At 42.8% G+C, this 19,248-nt stretch overlaps 1 protein-coding gene across 1 annotated transcript; it reads left to right on the top strand.

The window, feature by feature from the left end:
- Window positions 1–1,153: 1,153 nt before the first annotated feature.
- On the top strand, window positions 1,154–17,414 carry SELENOS (selenoprotein S). The gene is made up of 6 exons (XM_079911994.1): window positions 1,154–2,125; window positions 2,818–2,952; window positions 4,914–5,020; window positions 7,468–7,557; window positions 7,903–7,981; window positions 9,690–17,414. Exons 1-6 carry the CDS (start codon window positions 2,041–2,043, stop codon window positions 9,767–9,769), a joined length of 576 nt encoding a protein of 191 aa, XP_079768120.1. The 5' UTR covers window positions 1,154–2,040; the 3' UTR covers window positions 9,770–17,414.
- Window positions 17,415–19,248: the final 1,834 nt, after the last annotated feature.

Genomic DNA, 19,248 nt, shown 5'->3' with positions numbered 1-19,248 from the left:
TACTACATAAAAGTAAACAGCTCCTAATAAATGGAATATTGCCTGCAGTATCAGTAAACAAAGGATGTCACAGTCATCAGTGATTGCAGCCAAGCGGCCACCAAGGAAGGTGAGCTGGTGACCCCTGAGGGAACTCAGGAAGGAAACAAAGAATACCTGTCATTTAGCAGCCATCAGACTGCAGCCACTCCCTAAGGTGAGCCCTGAGGAAACTCAGGATGTGAAAACACTGGATACTGGCCCCAGATAGCTTAGGTGCATATCAAAAGAATGATTTCAGTGAGCCCAGATTCTTGCATCTTCCCATACATAGGAAAGCACTAAACTCCATTTGGGATTTCTGGTTTTCTTTAGTTAACAGTAATCTTTGATGTTCTGACTACCTGCCCTTTGTTGCAAACGCCTCCTCAGGGTTACTTGAAATGCTGCCTCCCTGGCTTGAAGTCCTAAAAACTTTCCACCAAATAAAACATAATTCTCAGCTTCTAGGTTGTGAATAATTTTTTAGTTGACACTTCAAGCATTGACTGAAACTGTTGTGCCAGATCCTTTTTCAGAGGATTCACTCCCTGATAGAGAGGTCCTAACCAGCTCTTTCCATGAACAGTGACTCCAGTACAGTGTACCTACTGTCCAGAGTATAAACAGAGAGGTCAGGTAACCCTAGTCATCCTGAGTAGTTCATCAGTATTTACATACAAGGTATATTTTAAGCTGATCCCAGACCAAGTATTGCAACTGTAATCCCAAGAAGTCGTTCATTTTTAGCACACTGAGTTCCTGCAAGATGCCAGGGCAAGTGAGAAACCACCTCAAAGCAAAGAGTTCATCATCTTCAGAAACTTGGTGGTGGTGGTGGTGGAGGAATAAAATTCCTCCTTCTAAATTCATCAAATCAATGGGTCTTCAGTCTTAATTGCTAAAATCCAGAGTCCTCAATCCCGATTTGAGAAGCCCATTTTCAAGATGAAGAGCTTTGAGGCTTCTATTTGCCATGGCCCATGAACGCAAGTCCTTCTATAAGAATCTCCTCTTTTATTGCTTTCTGACACACCGCTGAAGATGTTGTTGTGCAGTTCCAGGAGCTGATCCCTTTGAAGAACTTCTAGGCCAACCAGCGGTGGAAGCCCCAGTGGTACCTCAGCCTCGCGTTGGTGCTCGTGAAGGCGGTGGCGATGGCGGTGCGCTCTGAAGTCATCGCCTGCTCATTAATTTCTCTTCCTAATTCTCAACCCTTCTTTTGAGACACAGCTGGGTACGTTCACTTTAAATCCTTCTCCAAAAATGCCTCAAGGTCAAATTTCAAATAGGGTGGTTAAGGTAGGGCTCAGAGAGGCGTTGACAGGTGAGGAGTGGAAGGGGGTAGAGGAAGGCATTGCAGGCAGGGAAAATAGCCAGGACATTATTATAAATAACTGTGACGTCTTGTGATACTCAGTAAGATTCAATGCGTGTTGGAGCCATTGTTATGCTAATTCTTTCCCAAGAGGTTTTGATTCCGGAGGAGAGAACCGCGGGGGTCGGCGGGGACTTTCTTAGCCTGAAAGGTTAACACCGGCAGCGGCAGGGGAAGGCTCTTTACGGCTTGGTGGGGCAGACCTTGGCTGCAACCCGCAACGGCTGGGAATCGCCAATCTGCCGAGTTCTGTTGCCCAATGTGCCCGGAGCAAGAGCCAGGGCGCAAATCCTGTTTCTCGGCGGCCCCAACTTCCTGCGACCTCGGTGTCCAATCAGTGCAAAGGTAAACATTCGATACGGAGTCGGCTGGGAAGTCAGTCAGGTAGCCGCTAGACCACGCAGTGCGCAGCGGATGGTAGGGCTCCAGTCAGGCCACGGCTAGCCCTGCCCTTCCCGGATCGCTCACCCGCCCCCTTTCGGCCACGCCCTCGCGGCGATAGGCCGAGCATCTGGGCCGGGTCGCTACGCGATTGGCCGGGACGACGGGACGCCGGCCCCAGACGTGCCACGTGTACGTAGGGGCCGGCCGGAAGACTAAGGCTGGAGCTGACGCGGCCGGGTTTGGCCGGGCCGGGCTAGGCGATGGCGGCTGTGGAGCGGGACGGGGATCAGCTGTCCACGCGGCCAGCCCTAGAGACCGAGGGGCTGCGCTTCCTTCACGTCACGGGTGAGTCGGCGCGGGTCGCAGGGCAGCGGGTTTGCGTCGCCACCCTCGGCGCGCCGCCATGTTCGGTGAGTCGTTCTCCTCTGCCCTACGGGCCGGACCTGGCCGGGAGCCGGATGTTGGCGCTGCACGCAGGCCCGGGCGGTGGTCCCGAAGCGCGCTTGGAGGCCCTCCCAGAGCGGTGCTTCCTCGGGCGTTGCGGTCGGCCCTTTTTTGCGCGAGTTCTTTACTTTATGCGAAGCAAGTCTTCCGTGTTTGCGGTTGCTGGGGTCTCTCCGCCCTTGGCGTGTGCCTTCAAGCCTCAGCCCCTCGACTCCGTACCCCCACTCACGCCCCCAAAATCCGGCGCTGTATCAGCCCTCCATGGGCACTCCTTTCTATATGTAGTCTGGATCTGAAAGGCCTATGCCCTCCTGAGTCGGATACACTTCCCTTCACCCCTCAAAACCCAGCTGGCGTGCCCCACGTCCTCCGGACTTGCCCCTCCTATTCCCCAGGTAGCTGAGAAGTCCCTTCTCAGTGATCCATGAATTGTTGTACTACTCGTTATTTTAACTGCCTACTTAGGTCTTCAGCTACACCGTGAAGGTTTTGAGGACAAGGAGCTACGCTTATTTTGCTTTTGTTTAATGTTATAGAAAAGTCCAGTGGTAGTATCATTTTTAGTTTCTTGAAAACTATTTTCTTCTTTTCAGTGGGCTCCCTGCTGGCTACCTATGGCTGGTACATCGTCTTTAGCTGCATTCTTCTCTACGTGGTCTTTCAGAAGCTCTTCACCCGGCTGAGGGCCTTGAGGCAGAGGCAGCTGGATCGAGCTGCCGCTGCTCTGGGTTAGTGCCTGATAACAAATGAAGACGTGGCTTTACGCCTACTTGTTTTAGTATTTAAAAGTTAGTCTGTTGTTAAGAGTAAGAAATACGTTTCTGATCTGTGTGGGAAGAAAACTGTTTTATGCTTAGGAAATTGGTTTTGGTGATTTGCAATAGTGTTGTTTTGTTTTGTTTTAATTTCAGAGTTTTTGATGGGATGAAAAACCCGCTTGATGGTGTGTAGAGCACTCACTGCATATTGTGTTGCATGGTTTTTCATTTACAGGAGAGATTAAAGTGAAGACTTCACAGCTGCTCCGTACTTATGGGTCTGTCTACTAAGTCTCATTAATCTCTAGAACAATCGTGAGTGACAAACTCAGCCTTAGTTATTCACATCCACCGCATTTTGATTTTCACAACTTACTCATCAGACCTGATATCGGATTACACCTGACTGTTTCAAAAACTTATTCCCTCTAAAACAGTAGCTTTAACTAGTTAGAAGCTAGAGTTTCTGAGGACATATTTAAAATAAATGTTAAGTGTCTTGAGAATAGCAGTATAATTAAATAAATACAAATCATCAGTCATTTGAGCCACCACAGTTACTGAGGGTGGGGAGGAAAGCAAACATAACACAAATGTAGTTATTAGTAGAAAGACTTAGAAAATTCCTTCGCTCTCCTCTCCCATGAAACCCTGTGGTCCTGCCATTATCTCAGCATTTTTGGTTGTTGGCTGTATATCCAACAAAAACTACAAAGTACAAAGTAAATCTTGCTTAAGTTGCAGGATTTTGTGAAGTGGATGACTGGTGTTAGAGAACAAGTCACCTGGTACAGCCATCTCTGGCTCTGTGAGACCTGCTGACAACTGAGGAGTAGATTTATAAGATAATGGGACGGGCATCTCAGAAGAGGAGTTTGTTGTAATGAAGCATTGCAAGAAGTGTATGTGCAGTGAAAGGTGTTACCTTGTGTTGTACAATTTTGTTAGAAAAATTAGGTTAAAAAAGTCCACACATAATTTTATTCTAAGAATGATCCAACAGTTCCAAATGTTACCACAATTCACATTTCTAGAAAGTGGAACTAATTTTGTTTTTAAAGATAAAGGTCTAGTCATCTCTGTCACCACAGACACACCCCTGTGCTACTTTGGCCCCCGTTTTACGTGGATTCAGTTAGGTGACCTGTTTCCAGTGCTAACTATCTATAAGTAATGATGATCGCATATCCTTTGGATGATACTGATGTGAACATATAAGTTCCAGTTTGTTTCCTTGTTTACAAAATTAGTCAAACCACTGCCTACTTCCCCTTAGTGCTCCTTAAACACAGTGGTCTGAGTAAAATAGAGAACTTGATTGTATATTTATATAATTTGCTTTGTTTTCTAAACCAGATAAAAACAGATACCTGGGGTGGTCATTTCTGTTAATGCTAGCTGGAAGGATTTTTCTCTTTTTTTTTTCCTGTAAAAACAAGGATAAAATACCTGACTATCTTTACCTCTTTCTGGTGTAGACCTGGGCTAATTAGGTGATGGCTAATGATCAGAAAACTTTGTCTTTCCTTGGTTGTCTTCTAGAATTCTGGTCAACCTAGAGACTGGGTGTTAGGAGGTATCCAGGTTGTGGAATGGAATCTCACTGGCCGTCAGACCACTTATATTTCAGTCTCGGAGCCCATGCCAGACTCTCTGAATTGGAACTGCTCAGGGAGCCCAGAAATCTGTTTTGAACAGAGATTTCTGATGCTTTGGATATTTAACAAGGGCTATGAACTGTGGCGATGGGATAGTCCGCTGCCCCGCCCCCCCCTTAAGCAGTAAAATATATGCAGAAGAATAGACTTATTCATGTAAAAGTATATTCTTGCATTGCCTGACTTCTGTACACTTCTAATAATATAGACCTCAAGAGTTTCCATTTTATATTACACAAGGTGCTTTATCCCAATTTCTTTCTGACATTTTAGAACCTGATATTGTTGTTAAACGACAGGAGGCTTTAGCAGCTGCTCGTTTGAAAATGCAAGATGAATTAAATGCACAAGTTGAAAAGCATAAGGAGAAACTAAGACAGGTATGAACTGGTTTTAGTTTGAATACATGATATTTGAGGTTTAGTGGGTAAAAGTGTGTGTGCACATGTGCATGCGCATTAGGGTGGATACAAAGAATAACTATTTCAGGCCGAATCATTTCCACTTAGCTAAGTATTGCTCAGCATGTTTTCCTTGTGCAATTTCTTACTGTTTAGGGGGAAATACTCTTAAAGAAGGGTGTCTTGTATTTATGTTTTTACTTTTAAGTGGTTCCCTCACGGCAGCATTTCACCCAGCAAAACTGTTTGCTGTGTACAGGAGCCATACCACCAGACACACATTCAGCCTCTTGCTCCATGGTTGGTCTCAAGCCGAGCATGTCACATGACCTGGCTTGGTGCGGCTGCTCTTCAGTGGATTGAAGGAGAGCCAGGGGAGGGTGGCGATGGGCTCAACCCAGGGTCAAGATGGAGAGCAGGAGATGGAGTTTTGAAAGATTTTTTTAAAGACACATGGTTTGGTTGTAGGGGTGGTAAAAGGTTTGGGGGGTCGGGGGGAGGAAGAACCAAAGGCTGCTATTGAAGTGACCTGAGCAGCCAGGTGGGTTGTGCTGCTCTTCACAGGAGTAAGGTCACCCACCAGGTTGGACCCATTCTCTGTAACTGAAACAACTAAGTGTAGACTCTGCTTTCTAGTTTCAGTGCAGATGTTTCTGGGCCCCTTTTTTTCTCTTCTGAAGGAAGCCAGAGAAGTTGGTCTTCCTCCTGGTCTTGCATGTGTCTCTGGTGTTTCCAATATGGAGTACCTTTCTGCCACTGCTGGTTCTGCATGGTCATCCAGTACATGGCTGGTCTCCACAGCTTGGTTGGAGCCCAGAGGGAAAGGACAGAATAAGACAACACCTACTACACACATTCGGCCTTCTTGGTCACCTTTCTCAGCAGCCTTCTTCAGTGTTCAGTGGGTTGCCCATCTTCCACTTAAATAGTCACCTAAAATGTACTAGCACATTCCTATTATTTATGTAGTTTTCTAAACCACATGAGATTAAAACAAATTCATGATACAAAAATCTGTACTATGAAAATTAAGTCTCTGCCTTCCTTGCTCCCCTATCTACTGCTGCTCAAGCATTCCATGTTAAGCTTTCTAGGTGTTTTTCCAGAAACATTTTATCCATATATAAACACATGCATGTATCATTGTTACATAGAAATGGCAGCATAGTATACATAGATGCCATTTTTAAGCAGTTTTATTTTAGTTTTTTCCTTTGCTGATTTCCAACCATTTGTTTTGTTTCTGGAGCCATAGAGTAAGTTGAATTCCTTCTACATGTCAAAATTAATGACTTGAGGGTCTGAGTTTTTTGCATTAGTAAAACAGCCTGATCATTTATCCAATTTGTTGATGTAGCTGAAAAAAAATTTTTTAAAGATTATTTTTAAAAATTGTAGTGTGCGCCTCCTAAAATTGGAGAGAAGATAGAAGCCTATGTTCAGTTTTAAAGTTGTGGTTCTGTGTATTTAACAAACTTAACAAACAGAATCTGCCTGACTCACAGTTCAGTCAGCTGTCTTATTTGGTCTCAGGATTTATCAGCAATGTTCCATTCTGGTGTTTTCCATGTTAGCTATGAGCATAAAACAACCTTCAGATCAAGAGACTGTTTCCTCTTTGACTTCCTGTACTTGCAGACAGTGGAAGCATGAAGGGACAGACATGTGGATTTAGCAGTGATGAACCCTGAAAGCCATCGAGAAATTTCTGGATATGTGCTTTCTAAGGCATCTTCTTACATATCTTTGTGATATCACAGTTTAATTGGAACCAGAATGAACTAAAGTTTGGGTCTGGATTCTACTGGGAATAGAGAGTGACTTGTGTGTGAACTTAAGTTGCAGTACCCAGTTGTTCTTCAAGGAGGAGGAAGCAGAGTCAGAGACCCAGGGCACTGTGTTTCCCTCCTGTTTACTGCATAATTACTGTATAAGCTTTCTCAGGTGCTCATTGTTGGACATAGTTTTCTGCTGAGATTAGTTTTCCTTTATGCTCCCATAGTATTTGACTTTCAAAGAACTTTCAAATCTGCTCTCATTGGATCCTCATAGCCTTTGAAGTAGAGGGGTTAAGTGAGTTTCCTCAGGTGACGCAACCAGGTAGCAACAAAGCAGGCCTGCCAGCCACATTCACCCTTTCCAGGTCAGCGTTATTCTCCATTACCAAAAATGTCCAGTTTAGAACAAGAGTCGGTATTCTTTTCTCTGTGACACTTTTTGCTTTCTTTAATAGTATACAAAAACAAAAGGTTCTGTTGGTGAGTTAAACTCACACCACTAGATGACAACTGTTCTATTAACTGAAGAAAGTGCAGGTGAAGGTGTGTTTTGAAGGACATTTAGATTAAAAGTTATCAAAATTACATTTTCTTTGAGAAAGATGGTAGCTTATGAATTCATACTGTACAACGTGTGATTCTTCTCAGCTTGAAGAAGAGAAAAGGAGACAGAAGATTGAAATGTGGGATAGCATGCGAGAAGGAAAAAGTTACAAAGGAAATACAAGAAAGTCTCAGGTGATGTAGCCTTCATTGGGTCTTTGTTGCTGTGCACGGGCTTTCTCTAGTTGCGGCAAGCTGGGGCTACTCTTTGTTGCGGTGCGCGGGCTTCTCATTGCAGTGGCTTCTCTTGTTGTGGAGCACGGGCTCTAGGTGCATGAGTTTCAGTAGTTGTGGCATGTGGGCTCAGTAGTTGTAGCTCGTGGGCTTTGTTGCTTCACAGCATGTGGGATCTTCCCGGACCAGGGCTCAAACCCATGTCCCCTTCATTGGCAGGTGGATTCTTAACCACTGTGCCACCAGGGAAGTCCCTGGAGTAGAATGTTTTTAACTAGATTCTTAAGCCTGTGTATGTTCAAACAGGAAGAAGACAGTCCTGCGCCTTCTACTTCATCAGTCATCCCAAAACGAAAATCTGACAGAAAGCCCTTGCGGCGAGGAGGTAAGTACCAAACATCAAAGCATTCTGAACAATTACAGGATACATTTACCTTTAAAAACAAGATTCTTTTTCCTTGTTTCATTGTCCGTAAATTGAGACTAATTCCTAAGTTTAGGGTTATGAAGATTAAATAAAAGAATCAGATGCAAAGCAGCCCTCAATGGCTGGAAGTCACCAACGTGCTGAGCCCTGTGGGCCTTGGGCAAGGATGTGGGCTCAAGTCCTGTTTCCAGGAGGCCTATAACCTCCTTGGCCTCACAAAGTCAGCATTTGATTGGCAGTTGAAAAAGGAGGTCACTCGAGGCCCTCAGGAAATAATTGGATGGTTGCACTTGTATTTTAGTATTCTCACCGTAATTTAGTATTCCCACACAGTCCTATAAAGGGAGTGGTAACTGGGGCGAGGAATAGTATTGCAGGTAAGTTTGTCAAGGGGCTAGGACACAGGGGTTTTGGTCTTTCCAGCCAGGGCCACCTTGTTTCTTACAAATAACTTTCTCAAGGAGGCATGGACAGATGTTCATTCAGAGAGCTTCTGCATGCAACATCCTTGAGCCCTCTAACCATAGCAGTCTGTCCTTACCCCATCCTTAAGGACTTTCACGTCCTTTTGGGAAGACAGGACTCCCACACAAATGAAAATGAGTAACCTTTGTGATCTGCCAGGAGTTCTCTGTTAATCCTGAGAGAGGGGAGGGCAAAGGCATTAAAATACTTTATGTAGGAACCAGTTTTAGGCCAAAGACTATCCTCCGTCCGGGAGAGGGGTTTTCTGTGGGGAGGTGCTGCAGAGGCAGAGGTGTGGAAGCCTGGCTGGCCTATTGGAGGACTGTCAGGAGTCTGGAACCTGGGCTCTGTGCAGACTGGACACAAGTTGGGCTGGGCTCTGACAACACCCAAAGCTGGCTTGCTGTAGGGAAGTGGTGTGTCTGAAAAGGAAATGCTTTTTTGAATCTTTTTCTTGCTCCAAGCAAGGAATAGTCTTCCAAGACTATTTTTCAGAGCAAAGAGTGGTGGTATTTAGGAGGGAATTGTAGAAAATGGAATGCATCCAGAGCTAGGGGCTTTGACTGGCCTGGCTTTACAAATAAGGAAACTGAGACACAGGGAGTTAGTGACCAAAGATTCTGTAGTAAGTAAGGAGCAAAACCACCTCATTTAAGGTCTTGCTGGCTCTAAAGCCTGATCAGTCAACCTGGTTGCCAAATGTCCATTAACTTTAGGAAGCTAATGAGTGGGCAGGGATGGGGTTGGGGACTGGGGCATGTGGATTACCCAGTTCTGACTAGTGGAAGTAACGAGTTCCATTCTTTTTGATTTTGGTTTTTTAAATTTATTTTCTGTAGGTTGAGCAGTTCTTATTTGAATGTATACATTATATTAAGCACTGCAGTTAGAAGCCTTTATATACTTAAATCTAGCCATCTTGAGAGGTTTTTTGGGCAAATTTTTTTGTGTGTTTTGGGTAGTTTTTCGTGTTTGGAGAGTTAAAACAGAGAAACTGAATGGCTTGTTTTATTCCCACCAGAAAGTTAGTTCAAACTGCAGTGACCATGTAAATTTTTTTTGTCATATGGTAGCTGAAAGTTGTATGAAAATGTTTGTGAGAATAGAATCCATATCTTTGCAGTGCTTTGCATGTCAGGCTCACAATTTTATGTTTGATACAGAACATTTCCAGCACTGTTCTGCTTTTCTCTTGTCACAGGTTACAACCCTTTGTCTGGTGAAGGAGGTGGAGCCTGCTCCTGGAGACCTGGACGCAGAGGTCCATCGTCTGGTGGATGAGGCTAAGAATCTTGTTAGTGTTGCTTTTGACACTAGCAAGATGAATCCTTAACCCTCGACTCAATTGCCTTATGCACGCTTTTCACAGTGACTACCCAGGGGGAGGGGGCTTTCTTTCTGTTCTTAACTGCATCTGTGTCTTCAGGGTTGAAGGCAGCATATAGAGCATGGACGTGGCCACTAGGCAGTAGTTGCAGTTGGTCACACTGCACTGAAGCCAGTGACTGTGTTCACTGATTTCATGGGTCATTGCTAGTTGATAGCTAAAGGCCTCCAAGTGATTGGCGATCTTGATAAAAGAGACCTGGCAATGATCCTTCAAGTTAACAGGTCCTTGCTGGTAGGACAGTCTCTGTGACAGGTTGCGTTGAATGATGTCTTCCTTGTAAATGGTGAGCCCACCAGCGAGGATTACTGATGCAGAGAGTTGATGGGGTTGTTTCTGTATATTTATTTTTATGTACAGAGCTTTGTTAAAAAAAAAAAAAAAAGAAACTAAGTATAAAAAAAATTTGCAAGGAACATTTTCAGCATCTTTATCAAATTTAAGGAAATTTCATTATGAACTTGAATTTGTCTATCTAATATTACACAGCTTTTTATTATTCATAACCTCCCACTAATATTATTTTCCCTTCTCATTATTCCTCACCTGCAATGAGCATGGCAAGTGGAAGATAGCTGTAGTGATTTTCAGAGTTGGCAGGCTCCTTGGGGCTTATCCACAAAATCAGGCACTTGGAGTTGTTTCTGAATTAAGAGGATAAAGAAACATCTTGCCTAGAGGTACCTCGGGGCCAATGAGGTTTCTGGGAGCCCTTTGGGTCATCCCTCTTGCACTCATTTCTTATGTACTTGTCTAGAACTTTGGTCAAGTATGCTATAAAGGGCCTGATAGTAAATATTTTAGACTTTGCAGCTGCATAGTCTTTATATTTTTACATTTTTAAAGGATTGTTAAAAACATTTAAAAATTCTTAGCTCATGGTTGGATTTGTCCTGCCTGCTATAGTTTGCTGATCCCTGCTTCACATCAAGATTTTAAGAAGGAACAAAATTAACCTGCAGAATAGTGATGATTAGCTGGGAAAGTATTCCAGAAATGTCTCATATAAATTAATCAACATATGTTGAGTATGTGAAATATTCTGTAGTTGTCTCTTGACATATATAAAGGAAAAATATAGTTTGGTCTTAGGGGGCTTAAAATCTCCTGGGGAGGGCTGGAGGGAGTGAAAACAGGATTTTGAAAACAGTGTGATTGCAAACAAATGGGCGGAGTAGTCAAAATCAAGTATTTGAGTCTGGAGACATTTGAGTGAAATTTTGAGTGGAGGAATGTGGGAGTTCCTGGCAGAAGAGAGGGTCATTGAAAACCAGGGTGGGTCTCCTGAGGTTTAGGAAAGCCCTTGAACCTTTATCTGAGTTACCAGTTTTTACCCAGATTGGCTTTCCACCAGCATGGAAGACTCACAACATGGGAAGTTTTAGACTTAGGTTAAAATATTCCACCCATGTTTGTTATTTACATATAGAGAGATTCCTGTAGGTTTTAAAGGAACTTTTAAAGAATTCTTCCTTTAATGTATTTTCTGTAGCTGAAAACTTGTGTTAAGCAGCTCTCAACTATTCATTTTAGAAGTAGAAGGGCATGGTTCAGTACACTATTAGCTGTGACTTTTCCCTCAAACCTCATTTTGTTCCCATAAATTTAGGAATTATCAAGTCAGGGACACATAGGAAGAAACAATGACTTCTGTGTACCCACCTTGCATCTGGCACCATGAGGTGGTGGTGGAGGGGGTGGTGCAATGTGGAGAATTGATTGGGAGATAATAAAGGGGAGAAGGAAACTAATTTGTGTAATAGTTAGCATTTGAAGAGCACTTGCTGTGTGCCAGGCACATACATTTATAGTTAATCCTCACTACAATCCTGTGAGGTAGGTACTTCTAGTTAACCTTGGTTTTCAGAAACTGAAGCTTAGAGGGTCACCTGGTCCAAGGCGCTGATCACTATAGTCTACTTTGTCCTTGTGTTCCTAATAGCCAAGGGCCATAGATAACCAAGATGGGAGCTTGATCTGGCTAATGAAACAGTTATCATGTGGAATAGTGAATACTTGGGTGAAAATTGTGTGCTACAAGTCTAGGGCAGTAAGCATTTCAGAAGGGTGGACCAGAAGAGGTAGGAAATATCTCTTGCCAGAAGAGATAGGTCCTGTGCTGATATTGAAAGAATGAGGAAGTGGGGCCAGAACGTGAGGCCCATGGGGAAGAAGGGATGGGTCAGAGCCGTGTCAGACCGGCAGAACACTGCCTTATGCCTCAATGGAGGGGCTGCAGCTGAGATCACAGCATGAACCCAGTATAGACTGCCAGCAGCTTGAAACTGATGCAGTAGACACTTGAGATCTATTAAGGCTTAAATGATGAATGCGTTACCCAGTCTACCCTGGTCACGGAGCAACATTAGTAAATGTGGGGCAAAATATGCACAGACCTTCAGCTGAAACTTTCTGGTGGCTAGCATTGTGTCCTTGGCCAAATGCACCTGCCTCTGCAGGAGGAGAAAGGAACTATTCCCTCCTTCTCAAGGACCACTCTTCCCTCGCTTCCTTCTCTCCACCATGCCATCAAGTCTTTCTCATAAGAACAAAGCCATATCACATACCCAAAGCCCTGGTTCCCTCTGGTGCTCTAGAGTGAGCTTTGAGTTGTCTCCACTCATCAGGAACAGATTAATGCTGCTTAATGCTAAAGATGCTATTCCTGGATCATTCTCTTTCATGTCCCAGTGGAGTTTTTGGTCTTGTCTTATTTGACCTGCCAGCACTTGACCCTCCTTGCAGCACTCCCTTCTCTTGCCTTCCATAACACCACACTCTCTGGGTCTTTACTCCCAAGACAGCCCACACCTCTCTCCTGTGCGTACCCTGCCCAGGGCTCCTAGTCTTCTTGAACAAGTTCCTGTATTCTCTCTCCAATTTCTCTTCTTCCATTTGCTGTTATATGTTCCACAAAAGTTCTTCTTAAGTTGATGTGTCTGATGATTCTTGGCACTCATCATTTGCAGTAATTAAGCACTCCTTGAAAAACACTATTCTCTTGACTTCTGGGACTCTGCACTTGTCTGGTTTTCTCCTGCCTTTCTGATCAGTCTCTTGCTGCTTTTCCTGATCTTCCTGACCTCTAAATGCTGAAGTTAAAGAAAGTTACAAAAGGAGTTAGAAAAGGCAAAAAGGTGTAAGCATCACTGTAATGCCACTCGATGTGAGTGGCATTGGAGAAACCACAAATGTATGATGTCGTGATTAGGCATATTGGTATATGCAGCTTGAAGTAAAATGTCAGCATATTGTACCCCAATTCAAATACTGTATCTCAAAAGAACTTAGATAGAAAATGATGCTGTGCTCTGGGAAACTGAAAACTCAGAGTCAGTCTGGTGATGAAGAAGATGCTGTAAACAGTGCAGACACGTGCCCTGCCCTCGTGGACCATGCGATGCATCCACAGTGGGCGGGGGGGGGGGGAAGATGAGCATCACACAGTTACAAAAATAAATGACTGGAGATAGCAAAGCATGGCAGAGTAGAAAGACGTGAGCTCACCCCTTCTTAACACTGAAATCACAACTAACTGCTGAACAACCATCAACAAAAAAAGATGCTGGAACCTACCAAAAAAAGATACCCTATACTCAAAGACAAAGAAGCAGCCACAACGAGATGGTAGGAGGGGCACAGTCGCAATAAAATCAAATCCCATACCCACCAGGTGAACAACCCACAAGTTGGAAAATAATTAGAATACAGAAGTTCTCCCACAGGAGTGAAAGTCCTGAACCCCACTAACTTGGGGGTCTGGCAATGGGAGGAGGAACCCCAGAGAGTCTGACTTTTGAAGGCCAGTGGGGTGTGATCTCAGGAATTCCATAGGACTGGGGGAAACAAACTCCACTCTTGGAGGGCACACACAAGGTTTAGTGCACACCCGGACCTAGGGAAAAAAGCAGTGACTGCTTAAGAGACTGGGCTAGACCTACCTGATAGTATTGGAGGGTCTCCAGCAGAGGTAGGGAGCGGCTGTGGCTGTGGAGACAAAGACATGGTCAGTGGCAGCTCTGGTGAGAACTCATTGGTGTGAATCCTCCAGGAGGCTGCCATTCACCCCCACAAGACCTAGCCCCACCCAACAGTCTCCAGGCTCCTCAAGCCAAACAACCAACAGGGTGGGAGCACAGCCCCATCCATCAGGAGACTGCTTAAAGTCTTTCTGAGCATAGCCCTGTCCACCAAAGGAACAAGACCCAGCTCCACCCACCATAGGGCAGGAACCAGGCACTCCCACCAGGAACCCTGCACAAGCCCTCTTAGACAGCCTGCCTCATCCACCAGAGGGCAGACAGCAGAATCAAGTAGAATTGCAAGCCTGTAGATCAGAAACCACAATCACAGAAATTTAGACAAGATGAGATGGCAGAGGAATATGTCCCAGGTGAAGGAACAAGATAAAACCCCAGAAGAACAACTAAATGAAGTGGAGACAGGCAATCTACCAGAAAGAGAATTCAGAGTAATGATAGTGAAGATGATCCAAGGTCTCGGAAGAAGAATTGGAGGCACAGATTGAGAAGATACAAGAAATGTTCAACAAAGACCTAGAAGAAATAAAGAACAAACAGGTGAACAATACAATAACTGAAGTAAAAACTACACTAGAAGGAATCAATAGCAGAGTAACTGAGGCATTAAGAATGGATAAGTGACCTGGAAGACAGAATAGTGGAAATCACTGCCATGGAACAGAATAAAGAAAAAAGAAAAAAAGAATGAAAAGAAAGACAGTCTAAGAGACCTCTGGGACAACGTTAAAGACACCAACTATTGCATTTTAGGGGTCCCAGTAGGAGAAGAGAGAGAGAAAGGACCTGAGAAAATATTTGAAGAGATAATAGCTGAAAACTTCCCTAACACTGGAAGGGATATGGTTACCCAAGTCCAGGAAGCACAGAGAGTCCCAGGTAAGATAAACCCAACGAGGAACATGCTGAGACACATGGTAATCAAGTTGATAAAAAATAAAGACAAAAAAATATGAAAAGCAACAATTAACATACAAGGGAACTCCCGTAAGGTTATCAGCTGATTTCTCAGCAGAAACTCTGCAGGCCAGAAGGGAGTGGCATGATATATTTAAAGAGATGAAAGGGAAGAAGTTACAACCAAGAAAACTCTACCCAGCAAGGCTCTCAGATTCCATGGAAAAATCAAAAGCTTTACAGACAAGCAAAAGCTAAGAGAATTCAGCATCACCAGACCAGGTTTGCAACGAATGCTAAAGGAATTTCTCTAAGCGGAAAAGAAAAGGCCACTACTAGAAACAAAATTACAAATGGAAAAGTTCACAAGTAAAGGCAAACATAAAGTAAATGTAGGAAATCATCTGCACATAAATATCAAAACCAGCAATTGTGAGAAGAGGAGAGCACAAATGCAGGATATTGGAAATGTGCTTGAAATTAAAAGACCAGTAACTTAAAACAATCTTGTTTATATATAGACTGCTATATCAAACCCTCATGGTAACTGCAAACCAAAAAACTACAATAGATACACACACACACACACACACACAAGAATCCAAACACAACACCAAAGTTAGTCATCAAATCACAAGAGAATAGAACAAAAGAGGAAAGGAAGATAAAAGACCTACAAAACCAAATCCAAAACAAGAAAATGAAAATAGGAACATACTTATTGATAACTACTTTAAATGTAAATGGATTAAGGGCTCCAGCCAAAAGACACAGACTGGCTGAATGGATACAAAAATAAGACCCATATATATGCTATCTACAAGAGACACACTTCAGATCGAGGGACACATACAAAGTGAGGGGATGGAAAAAGGTATTCCATGCAAATGGAAACCAAGAGAAAGCTGGAGTGGCCATATCATATCAGATAAAATAGACTTTATTTTTTTAAATAAATGTTTAAATTTATTTATTTTTTAATTTTTGGCTGTGTTGGGTCTTTGTTGCTGTGCGCAGGCTTTCCCTAGTCGTGGAGAGCAGGGGCTACTCTTTGTTGCGGTGTGTGGGCCTCTCATTATGATGCCGTCTCCCGTTGTGGAGCACAGACTCCAGGCACGCGGGCTTCAGTAGTTGTGGCTCATGGGCTCCAGAGCACAGGCTCAGTAGTTGTGGTGCATGGGCTTAGTTGCTCCATGGCATGTGGGATCCTCCCAGACCAGGGCTTGACCCATGTCCCCTGGATCCTGAACCACTGCACCACCAGGGAAGTCCCAACAAAATAGACTTTAAAATAGACTGTTAAAAGAAGTAAGGAAGGATGCTACATAATGATCAAAGAGTCAAACCAAGAAGAAGATATATCAATTGTAAATATATATGCATCCAACATAAGAGGACCCCAATATATAAGGCAAATACTAACAGCCATAAAGGGAGAAATGGACAGTAACAAAATAATAGTGGGGACTTTCAACACCCCACTTTCATCAATGGACAGATCATCCAGACAGAAGGTCAATAAGGAAACACAGGCCTTAAATGACACATTAGACCAGATAGACTTAATTGATATTTATAGAGCATTCCATCCAAAAGCAGCAGAATACACATTCTTCTCAAGTGCACATGGAACATTCTCCAGGATTGACCACATGCTGGGCACAAAGTGAGCCTCAGTAAATTTAAGAAAATTGAAATCATATCAAGCATCTTTTCCAACCACAATGCTGTGAGGTTAGAAATCAGCTACAAGAAAAAAACTATAAAAAACACAAACACATGGAGCCTAAACAACCAATGGATCACTGAAGAAATCAGAGGAAATCAAAAAATACCTAGAGACATGAAAATGAAAGCACAACAATCCAAAACCTATGGGATGCGGCAAAAGCAGTTCTAAGAGGGAAGTTTATAGCAATAAAATCTTACCTCAGGAAACAAGAAAAATCACAAATAACCTTATACCTCAAGCAACTAGAGAAAGAACAAACAAAACCCTAAGTTAGTAGAAGGAAAGAAAGCATAAAGATCAGAGTAGAAATAGATGGGCTTCCCTGGTGGCGCAGTGGTTGAGAGTTCCCCTGCTGATGCAGGGGACACGGGTTCGTGCCCCGGTCCGGGAAGATCCCACATGCCGTGGAGCGGCTGGGCCCGTGAGCCATGGCCGCTGAGCCTGCGCGTCCGGAGCCTGTGCTCCACAACGGGAGAGGCCACAACAGTGAGAGGCCCGTGTACCGCAAAAAATAAATAAATAAAAATAAATGAAATAAAAATGAAGAAAACAGTAGAAAAGATCAATGAAACTAAAAGCTGGTTCTGTGTTTTTTGGGTTTTTTTTTGTTTTGTTTAATACATCTTTATTGGAGTATAATTGCTTCACAGTGCTGTGTTAGTTTCTGTTGTACAACAAAGGGAATACATATATCCCCATATCCCTCCCTCTTGAATCTCCCTCGCACCCTCCCTATCCCACCCCTCTAGGTTGTCACAAAGTACCGAACTGATCTCCCAGTGCTATGCTGCTGCATCCCACTAGCTAGCTATTTTACATTTGGTAGTGTATATATGTGGATGCTACTCTCACTTCACCCCAGGTTCCCCTTCCCCACCCTGTGTCCTCAAGTCCATTCTCTACATCTATGTCTTTATTCCTGCCCTGCCACTAAGTTCATCAGTACCTTTTTTGTTTTTCTTTCTTAGATTCCATATATATGCATTAGCCTGTGGTAATTGTTTTTACCTTTCTTACTTCACTCTGTATGACAGACTCTAGGTACATCCACCTCACTACGAACTCAATTTCATTTCTTTTTATGGCTGAGTAATATTCCATTGTATATATGTGCCACATCTTTATCCATTCATCTGTCAATGGACATTTAGGTTGTTTCTATATCCTGGCTATTGTAAATAGTGCTGCAATGAACATTGTAGCACATCTGTCTTTTTGAATTATGTTTTTCTTAGGGTACATGCCCAGTAGTGGGATTGCTGGGTCATATGGTAGTTCTATTTTTATTCTTTTAAGGAACCTCTATACTGTTCTCCATAGTGGTTGTATCAATTTACATTCCCACCAACAAGCAGGAGGGTTCCCTTTTCCCCACACCCTTTCCAGCAATTATTATTCCTAGATTTTTTGATAATGGCCATTCTGACCCATGTGAGGTAATACCTCATTGTAGTTTTGATTTGCATTTCTCTAATAATTAGTAATGTTGAGCATCTTTTCATGTGTTTGTTGGACATCTGTATGTCTTCTTTGGTGAAATGTCTGTTTAGGTCTTCCACCCATTTCTTAATTGGGTTGTTTGTTTTTTTGATATTGAGCTCCATGAACTGTTTGTATATTTTGGAGATTAATCCTTTGTTGTTTCATGTACAAATATTTTCTCCCATTCTGAGTGTTGTCTTTTCATCTTGTTTATGGTTTCCTTTGCTCTGCAAAAGCTTTTCAGTTTAATTAGGTCCCATTTGTTTATTTTTGTTTTTATTTTTATTAGGAGGTGGGTCAAAAAAGATCTTGCTGTGGTTTATGTTAAAGAGTGTTTTTCCTGTTTTCCTCTAAGAGTTTTATAGTGTCTGGTCTTACATTTAGGTCTTTAATCCATTTTGAGTTTACTTTTGTGTATGGTGTTAAGTAGTGTTCTACTAGTTTTCTGGTGGCATCTTTAGGATTTTCTATGTATAGTATCATGTCATCTGAAAATAGTGACAGTTTTACTTCTTTTCCAATTTGTATTCCTTTTGTTTCTTTTTCTTCTCGGATTGCTGTGGCTAGGACTTTCAAAACTATGTTGAATAAGAGTGGCAAGAGTGGACGTCCTTGTCTTGTTCCTGATCTTAGTGGAAATGCTTTCAGTTTTTCACCATTGAGAATGATGTTTGCTGTGGGTTTGTCATATATGGCCTTTATTATGTTGAGGTAGGTTCCCTCTATGCCCATTTTCTGGAGAATTTTTATCATAAATGGGTGTTGAATTTTATCAAAAACTTTTTCTGCATCTATTGAGATGATCATATGGTTTTTATTCCTTAATTTGTTAATATGGTGTGTCACATTGATTGATTTGCATATATTGAAGAATCCTTGCATCCCTGGGATAAATCCCACTTAGTCATGGCGTATGATCCTTTTAATATGTTGTTGGATTCCGTTTGCTAGTATTTTGTTGAGGATTTTTGCATCTATGTTCATCAGTGATATTGGTCTATAATTTTCTTTTTTTTTGATATCTTTTTCTTGTTTTGCTATCAGGGTGATGGTGGCTTCGTACAATGAACTTGGGAGTGTCCCTCCCTCTGCGATTTTTTGGAAGAGTTTGAGAAGGATAGGTGTTAGCTCTTCTCTAAATGTTTGATAGAATTCGCCTGTGAAGCCGTGTGGTCCTGGACTTCTGTTTGTTGGAGGCTTTTTAATTACACTTTCAGTTTCA

The sequence above is a fragment of the Stenella coeruleoalba genome, assembly GCF_951394435.1.
Source record: "Stenella coeruleoalba genome assembly, chromosome: 2".
NCBI lineage: Eukaryota > Metazoa > Chordata > Mammalia > Artiodactyla > Delphinidae > Stenella > Stenella coeruleoalba.
The sequence above is the reverse complement of the archived record's forward strand: the minus strand, read 5'-3'. Positions and strand labels throughout refer to the sequence as shown.